Source organism: Oryzias latipes, chromosome 24 (assembly GCF_002234675.1).
Source record: "Oryzias latipes chromosome 24, ASM223467v1".
NCBI classification, from domain to species: Eukaryota; Metazoa; Chordata; class Actinopteri; order Beloniformes; family Adrianichthyidae; genus Oryzias; species Oryzias latipes.
Window position 1 is genome coordinate 13,294,762 of NC_019882.2, and position 9,538 is coordinate 13,304,299.

The window sequence follows — 9,538 nt, forward strand, 5'->3', positions numbered from 1 at the left end:
CTGGACTCTCAGTGCAGACCAGGCCAATCAACAAGTTTAGCATCAACAATCCCGAAGAGCTGCTAGAAACCTTGAAAATGTAAATCCAAAAGTTAAAGATAGTCTGCAAAGTGCTTTTGAACCTTGAGGTGGCCACAAAAACACAGTAAAAAACTCTCGCTGAGTCTGAGACACAGGCATAGCATTAGTCCCACCACATGTCAGCTACATACATGATACTTTCCTACCACATCCATGAGATGGTAGTTGAAAATATGGTCCTTCTCTGATTGCAACCAGAGGATTAATAGAGAACCGTTCCAGAAATGGGTCTTGAATTAATTCATCAAAAAGACAGTTAGGCGTGATGTTTGTTGATGAAGACCAGATAGAGTTTGTTAAAGGATTCCTTCATTACGATTTCTTAACTAATTTTAGATGTCGTGTTTGTGCATGTGTATATAAACGTATGATCTTAATCATGTTGTGGGAAAGAAAAACTTGTGCTTTTTGCAAAACCTGACAGTAAATACATTTTTAAATCGAATTCCATCTAAATTAATTTCACAAACTCTCTTTTTCTTGCTCTGACATCATTTTTTCTGTCAAACAGCAATCGACTTCCTGCTCTCCTTGTGGGAGGAGTCTGACCAAAGAACACAAGGCGCCTCGTTCAACCCTGCGAGCGTTTCACTCCACCGATGAGGTCGATGTTGATATCTGCCCTCTCCGTCTGCGCGGGGACCTGGACCGCTCCAGCAGTCACCACTCCTGTGACACGGTCATCCAGATAGACTCAGATGGCTCTTTCTATTCCAAAGGAGTCCCGATGCCGGCACAACCTGAGTTTGTTCCCATCATACCTTCGCTGCACCCGAACAAGACTGAACTGGATGACCCCGAGTTCACCGCTCTGCTGCAGGAGCTCCTCCGAATCCCTCAGCTGCACGGCGGTAAAAAGGCAGAGGAAGTCGTGCAGAAGGACTTTGAGGCTCTGAAAGGAGAAAGGAAACAGCCTGAGAGGGAATGTCTCAAATGTGACACATTTGCTGAACTTCAAAAGCGCCTGGGCTGCATCGACGGAAGTGAGATGTCGATAGATGCACTCAAGTCTTCCTTAAAAGCCGCTGCCTGCAACAACGTTTTGCCCAAATCTGCGCACCAAAAAGAAACATCGCCAGCACCGCTGCCCTCTTTGAATCATGGTGCTGGTGGTGGTCAGGTCTCTCCGGGAGCAAAGCAAACGGACGTTGGTCTGTCTGGAGAAAATTTTCCCAGGGAGGACTCAGGTCTTTATGACTGTGAGGAGTGTAGTGGAACCAGTTCCAGTGAGGAGCTGCTAAATCAAACTCTGGGAATGAACTCGAGCTGTTGTTCAGGCGCTGTCAGAACCAGCAATCATCTCTCATCACAGGAATCAAATACTCAGGGCAAATCTGCCACCACCCCCTCCACGCTTCAGTCTACAGAGAAACAGCTGGGGCCCGAAGCTGGTGACTGGTTTAAACCAGACAAAAGGGCTTCACCAGTTGGCAAGAGCTCCTCCATTTCTCCTTCGTCCTCCTGTTTTTCTTCAAACTCTTTGACTAAAGGCGTCATACTTGGAGATGTCCTACCTAATTCCACCACAGATGAAAATAAAGCAATGAAGGCCACAATCACAGTGACCGTTCAACAACCCCTGGATCTGAAGGGCCAAGATGAACTTGTCTTCTCCATGGTGGAGGAGGTGACCATTAATGGAGCTTATGGGAGAGGGAAAACGGCGGGGAATGTTTTCTGCATCCGAGACCCCGCCCTTTCCCGGGCAGAAAGCTCTTCCAGCACGAGTAAACCAATTAGGATTATCAGTGATGTGAGTGAGGATTCTGCAACTGCGGAGTCTTCTGAGCTTCCAGCCACGGATGCAAACAATGAAAAGCTTGTATACTTCAGGAGGGAAAAGGGAACCTTACCTTCGTTTCTAAACCCCATGTTGATGGAGGCAGATTTGGACAACTCACAGGCTGTCAAAGACAAAAGAAGTCCAAACAAAATGTCTGATTCACATTCTAATCATGTCAAATGTCCACAGGTCGATAAAAGTCATGGATCTAGTTCACCTGAGATGCTTCCAATCAACAAAGATAAGGAAGACAAAGATTTCTACAACTTGGAAAGCAAAATGTGTGAAAAACGGCTAAAAAACACAGACACCAGCCATGGATCAGACTGCAAGCATCTTTATTCTACAAACAATGGAAAGGTCTCTAAAGAGGGAGGTATTGCTCGCAGGCATGCTGGGAAAATCCCCAAGATAGCTGGTTTTTCACCTGGTTGCCAAGAAACCCTCATTGGTTCCTCTGTAACAAGCAGTTTACCCAGAGACTGGCCCGGCGCCAACCCCCAGAACAACCACTCAAGGGGGGTGACATCATCCACTCCTTGCAGCCCAGGGGAAACTCTGGAGAGGGGGAAGGGCAGAAAGCGTCTTCCCTCAAACCAAAGCGTCCACGCCTCGTGTTCTCCAAAACATGGCAGCAGAAAAGGTCATGCAAAGCCAAAGTCCCCCAGTCAGGACAGCAGTAGGCTTTTTAATACCAAACTTGAGTTGTTGGCCAGTAGGAATAACTCTCTTGGAAAGGCTGAGAAGGACTTCTCAGCCCTGGAGAGACGTAGTAGTTCCAGGGAAAGTGTTGAAGGGGCCTGCAAATCTGGTCACAAAGGTCATTTTGAGGGAGATTGTACCTTTCCGAGAGCCAGGAAAGACCCCCATCCTGACCAAAGTTACAACTTCTTCCATTCTGAAAGCTTTATACCTCAGTCAGCTAAACATGCTCATTCCAAGCTCTCTGTCATCGGAAAACCAAAGACGGCTAGCCCCAAAATCCGCCGGCTGTCCTCCCCCAGCATAAAAAATCTCAGCCAATCCCAGAAAAACCTGCACGAGGCTGTCAACCGCAGCGCTAGTCTGTCTCCAGAGGTCAAAACTGTCAGTTTTGAGCGGACGTCCTCATTTTTCTCCTCATCCCCTCCGCGATCTCACCGCTCTGTCAGTCGGACACCAAGCCAGAGCTCAACATGTTCGTCTTCAAAGTCTGTCATCCAAGGATTTGTCAACGGACGGATTTCAGACCTCTTAAGGGATAGGGTCTCCAGCCCCACATCAGCAGGCCTGTGTCAAATGCCCACCATCACTTCTCCCTACAGCCATGTGACAGCTCCGCGCTCGCCTGATCATCTGAGTGGGCACGCCAGTGACACCACCAGTGTCTTGAGTGGGGATATGCCGCCAGCGATGGGGAAGACGTCGCTGCATTTCTCCAACAGGAGCAGCTTTGTCAGCAGTGGGTATGACAGCATGGTAAGAGACAGTGAGGCCACAGGAAGCAGCACCTCCACCAGAGACTCCATCAGTGACAGGAGCAACTCTCTCCCCGGTGGGGCTCGCAGCAGCCGCTCTTCTCGAAGACGAGGGAATCCAGGTAAAATAAACCAAAATTAGTTGTCTTTTTTATTTCTTAAACAAATTAATTTTTAATAGAGCTAATTATCTGAAAAAATACAAAAAAAAAAGGAAAAAACCAAGGCTTGAATAAAAGTACCACTTTATTCAATTACCAAAGTAAATCTAGTCAACACATAATTGCAGTTTTCTCTTTTACACCAACAATGGCCCGATAATAACATCTTTGGGTGGAGGCCCGGCCTCATAACCTATTAATGTGACATTAATTAGACATGAGTAACATCTGTAGAGGGCACTCAGACCTAGTTTTCTTACTGTGCTCAAAGTTTAATTGTGTATAGCAAAACATGATTAATTTATAATCCCAGTCACTGCACTGACTAATGGAGGTATAAGAGCGGAAAAAATGATACGTATCATAAATTAATGAAACGAATATGAAGACTTGGCAAAAAATAAGCTCAACGATTTGAATGCTAAAATACAAACATTTTATTTTCCTTCTTGTGTATTCCTGCAAATGATTCTGATGAGAAAAGCTTAGCTTTTGTTGATTTATTTCCAAGATGCTTGTTTTATCATGTAAATTACAGATTTCTCCCAAATTAAAGATAGCTTGAAGGGCTTTTAAAGGAGGATACGAGAGTATTTCACTGCAAACTCATTCTCTCTTAGGTAGTCATCAGCGCCACCCTTTGCACGACACGCCTCAGGCCATGAAACGCTCGTCCAGCGGCGTTCGGTCTCGTTGGACAGAGAGGGGAATTCCAGAGGCCTATGACATCAAGGTGTATGAGATCGATGATGTACAGAGGATGCAGAAAAGAGCAGGTGCTGGCAAACCGGTGCTGGGTTTATCTAGGGTATTTTTTTGGAGGTTAGAGGGCAGTGTGCAAAGAAACCTTTGACCTCTTCATCCCGTCACCAGGCGGCAGGAAAAAACGGCAGACAAAGGAAAACAACCACCAAAAACAAACTTTGTGGCACAGCTAATGGCTTGGTCACATGCACTTGTGCGGGTTTTGACCCGTGCGGGTGCTGGGGTTTTTGGGTCCGTATCCATAGAGGTTCATAGACAGGAGTATCTTAAGGTGTGCAGTGCTGTTGAGGTCCATGTGGCCACCTGAAGGGACGTCATGAAAATGGACCGTACCACTGTTGTGCATGTGATGAGTGCATCGTGAAGTATTTTAATGTAAGTTGCACACACTTATGATGTACAGGTGATGCTATTGTACCGTGCCCAATTATGCAGCACTCTATTCATCAGTAAGAGGCTGGCGCCTTATTGACCACGCCCAAAGGCCACACGCAAGGGGGGTGCAGTGGTACTAATTAATTTCTTCATTTCTGACAGTCAGGTTGCACCCAGGGAGTGTGCAACGGATGCAATAGAAGAGCACATTTATCACTTGAACGGCACTATTGCATGGTGCGGAATTTGGGGGTGGGGGTTTAAGAAATAAACAAATCTGTATGACGTGCCTGCATATCACCTACTTCCTCCTTTGTTGTTGTATACGTTTTCACTGTGACCTGTTGATCGCAGCATGCCCGTAGAAAGAGTGCATAGTCAATTTACCTGTACTGGCTCACTGAACGGTCTACAATCTTAATTTCTTTTGTGGCCCCCCCTGAGTTTCCCATTTTTTGCCCACCGACAGCCCATATCCATCCCTAAGGGCAGTTGTGACTAAGGCATAAAGTAGTTTCAGACTCTAGTTTTGTCTTTCTGGGCTAACGTAACACATCAGTACTCATTCTGCCTTTAACCACATGTCATTGGACAACAATTTGGTGACAAAAGGCAAAAGTTCCGCTATATAGGGGAAAGTGTAGGAAATAATGTTTTAGATAACAAACTACGTTAGTAGTGTGGTTTTAAATGACAGCATGAGGCCCAAACAACTTGTAAGCACATTACTAGCTTGTAAATTAGCTAAGAGACTCGCAAAGTGTTCTCTGGAGGGAGGTTTATTTTAAACTGTCTTCTGTAGTAAAATCAGGGGCGAAGCTACATAGAGGGAAAAGGGGGGCTGTGCCCATTCCAAGCCAAAGCCTTGCCTCCCCTCTTTTGAGTCAATATTCGTGTCGTTATTGACAAAAATTAGGAAGCATTGGAAAATAACTAAATAAAAATAACATTTGATTCAATTAAAATAAAACGTTCTCGTTTGCCACCCTTCCAAAGTCTTCTCCCCCCGCCAAATAAAATCTTATTGAGCTTCACCACTGAGTAAAACCCTTGTAAGTGCACTAATTAGTCTGTAGTGGTCCACATAAGTTATGTTTAAAGGGTCTGCTAAAACAGTCTTTTAAAGTCCCACTCCAATCATCTTTTGATTTATTGTAAAAGCATTTTTTACTTGTAATTATGCCGTTTTTAGACTAAATCTAAAAACCTGTGGGCTTTTCTAGAACATAATTTCGGCAGAGCGGCAGAAATTCATCAGAAATTCGCCTCTGAGTTGTGGGCGAACCCATGGCATGTAGCACCCCGCCCACCCTTTCCCCTTCCCGTTGCTGAGAGCTCTCTGTTCACACACTCCCCTGCTAGTTTACAGCCCCTCACCCCCCCAACCTAACATTTCCTGGTACAACAAAACTGCTGATTAATTTTGGAGTTATCCAGTTGTAGGAGGAAAACAAAAACGTACGTGGGTCTAGTCGTCTACCAGTGGGCGGATCAGAATGGAGTGGAGCTGGGAGCTTGGGGCTTGTTATAGTAGCTTCTATGTTAGACCTACAAGCTTTTTTAAACTGCAGTTTTTCATCTGCTCCTAATTCATAATGATTTGATTAATTAAACACTTATTAATGCAATTTAAAGGTTAATTTGATATAAATGTCTCCCATCATTTGAAGAAGGCTGCAAGAGGATGTTAAAAATACCAAAATACGCTCCTGTTGGATAGTGGATCTTTAACTGTTATTTTGATGTAAAACTTCAAAAAGACTCCAGCAGACAGCTGGGATATGCTAAAGCAAGATGTGTTGCATGATGTAATGTCCCCACGGTGAGAGCTTTGCTCCCTATAGACTTTACCCCTCCTCCACCAGTCAGACAAGTTTAATACAATTTTAATGACCACATGGGGGAAACTGGGTTAATGCACTGCAGTCAAGCACAAGGACGCTCAGTCCTACTACAGCTACGTAAACACAAAAGGGGGCAATTCTCTCTGGAGGTGAGAGACACTAAATTTAAAAACAGGTTATCCTGTTTTTAGTAGAAGTCAGTGAAAAACAGCCAACTGCTTTTATAATTTCAGGGTCCCGGATGCTTCAGCGCCAAGTTGAAGTTTTTGGAGCATCGTCAGCAGAGGATCTCAGAGGTCTGAAAGAAATACAAATACCTGAGGAAAGAGCTGGAACAGGCCAAATGCAGCTTCATGCTGGAGGCTGCAAAATGTCAGTACAGTATTTGACTTTTTTGTTATTATCTCAATCAAAACATGATGCATCACTTTACCTTCAAAGGTTCTTAAGAAAAGAAAATACCAGATGATCAAAATTGCATATATTAAAAACTCAAAATAATATTTATGCCACAAAAAAAATGAAGAAAATATGTTTTGGTCACTATAAGAGTGCAAACCCCTGAAGCACGGTGGCAGGGGTTTCATGATTATGGCTTGTATGGCTTGAAAATCAAATTTTTTGCACCCTTTGAGACACCTGTGCACAAACCCTCACCGGCTAATTTATAAGGTACCTTTCTAACCTTTCTAGTACCGGCTTGGGCCCTTTTTGCTTCCAGAACTGCTTTAATCCTTGGTGGCATAGATTCAACAAGATTCTGGAAACATTCCTGAGAGAGTTTGGTCCATATTGACATGACAGCGTCATGCAGTTGCTGCAGATTTGTCGGCAGACATCCATGATGCCAATCTCCCGTTCCACCACATCCCAAAGGTGATCTATTGGGCTCAGATCTGGTGAGAAGAACATTTGAGTTCAGTGAACTCATTGTCATGTTCAAGAAACCAGTCTGAGATGATTCCAGCTTTATGACATGGAACATTATCCTGCTGGAAGTAGCCATTAAAAGTAGCCATTCATCCCTTTATTTTCATAAAGGGATGGTCAATACCACAATAGGCTTCGGTGTTGTAACCACGCGCAGTTGGTACTAAGGGGCCCAAAGTGTGCCAAAAACTATCCCCCACACCATGACACCACCACCACCAGGCTGAACTGTTGATACAAGGCAACATTTTTCCAATCTTCTATTGTCCAATAGGTGAGTCTGTGTAAATTAAAGCCTCAGTTTCCTGTTCTTAGCTGACAGGAGCTGCACCTGGTGTGGTCTTCTGCTGCTGTAGTCCATCTGCCTCCAGGTTGGACGTGTTGTGTTCAGAGTTGCTCTTCTGCAGACCTTGGTTGTAACCAGTGGCTTTTCGAGTTACTGTTGCCTTTCTATCAGCTGGAATCACTCTAGCTCACTACATTTTTCTTTTTTTTGGACATTTTTCTATAAACCCTAGAGATGGTTGTGGGTTAAAATCCCAGTACATCAGCAATTTCTGAAATACTCAAGCCAACCCGTCTGGCACCAACCACCATGCCATGTTTAAAGTCACTTCAATCACCTTTTTTCCTCATTCTGATGCCCGGTTTGAACTCCAGCAGATCGTCTTGTCCATGTCTACTTGCATAAATGTACTGAGCGGCTGACATGTGATTGACTGATTAGAAATTTGCATTATTGAGCAGTTGGTTAGGTGTAGCTAATAAAGTGACCAGTGAGTGTACATCTGCAAATGTTATTCTTCTAAAGTCAGATCCCCCTGCATGGATCTGGAGGTGACTGCATGTTGTTGTGAGCTGAAGCAGTGCCAAAAATGCTATTCCATCTAAAATTGTTTATTAACCTTTGATTCATAGTTTACACTTTGGACTTTTTGTAATCTTTTTACAGTTGAATTTTTCTTAGTATTCTTGGAACCTGATTATTTATGCTCTTCTGTATTTAAAATAACACAGACATTTGTTAGAACCTTTCATGTGCTCATGAATGTCTACCCTTTTCCTTCACCAGTCGACATGTGGCAAACTTTCAAGGTGGACTCCCTGGAGCACCTGGAGGCCCTTGAAAAGCTGACTTCTCGGCTGGAGAACAGGGTCAATGTCTGCAAGGCCAATGTCATGCTGGCCACTTGTTTTGATGCTTGCAGTAGGAGGCGACTAAAGAAGAGACTGCAAAAGGTGCAAAAAGCACGGAAAGAATTTTAAGTGTGTGTTCTTTGCATTTGTATTTGAAACTGTACCTCTTACACTTATTTATATGTTAAAAACACACTTTGTTCTTTTAATTTTTTGTCTGATCGCTTTAAATAAGTAAGCGATGAGTTCCATGTCCTTGTACAGTTGAATCTTTACTGTTTTGTAAAAGAGGTCATCCTCTCTTTAATGACTCTTTTTCCTCTTTGAGGCATGAACTAGAATTGTCTCACCAAGCTGAGGCCTTGTTGAAAACAGCCTTCAAAAACACTTAAAGGCGTCCACGACAACCTTAAATAAAAACCCTTTAATCTTTTCACCTTTATCATAAAGTTTTTTGTTCCATGTGGGTTTTTTCAGCATGCAATCAAGAGCGGTACAAGATTTTCTGGGGACCCTGGGCAATCTGTCACAAAGGCACCATGTTTTTCTCATAGAAAAAATAATTTGCTGGTTAAAAAGAAAGTAAAAAATGTAAGCAAAAGTTAAAATTGCACATAATTATTTACAATAAAAAACCCAAAGGATTAATTTGAATGTGGAGAAAAACAAAAGGCTAGAAATACAGACCTAAAGAATGAAAATAAAACAAAAAAACATTTAAAAAACATAACAAAAAAGAAATGTCAAGTAAAAATACAACATTTAGTGGTTTTAAGTTGGTCAGCTTTTTGGGGCGCCCTCCTGCCCATCCTGCCTTTTCCTCATTGTGTTTATTTTCAGACTTGTGCATCAGACATTTGAAGCCTTTCATTAGGCTCAGAGGAGCATTTAGTGCAGATGAGGATTCTCTCGTGGCGAATCATAAAGACCTTTCTATAATTCATTGGTTGGTATTCCTCAGAAAGACTTTTTAGAGTTAAGTCCCACAAACAGGATTGAACCATT

The 9,538-nt window shown here is 43.3% G+C and overlaps 1 protein-coding gene across 2 annotated transcripts in view; it reads left to right on the forward strand.

Annotated features, from left to right (window-relative positions):
- The window catches only part of LOC105357228 (kinesin-like protein KIF26B), a 53,813-nt gene extending 44,846 nt beyond the window's left edge, over positions 1-8,967 (forward strand). For both annotated transcript variants that reach the window (XM_023953203.1, XM_011492007.3), the window contains 4 exons: positions 593-3,443; positions 4,103-4,258; positions 6,700-6,838; positions 8,469-8,967. In XM_023953203.1, coding sequence (XP_023808971.1) covers positions 593-3,443; positions 4,103-4,258; positions 6,700-6,838; positions 8,469-8,523 — 3,201 coding nt within the window. In that variant the 3' untranslated portion in view covers positions 8,524-8,967. The remainder of the gene's footprint in view (positions 1-592; positions 3,444-4,102; positions 4,259-6,699; positions 6,839-8,468) is intronic.
- The last annotated feature ends 571 nt before the right edge of the window (positions 8,968-9,538 follow it).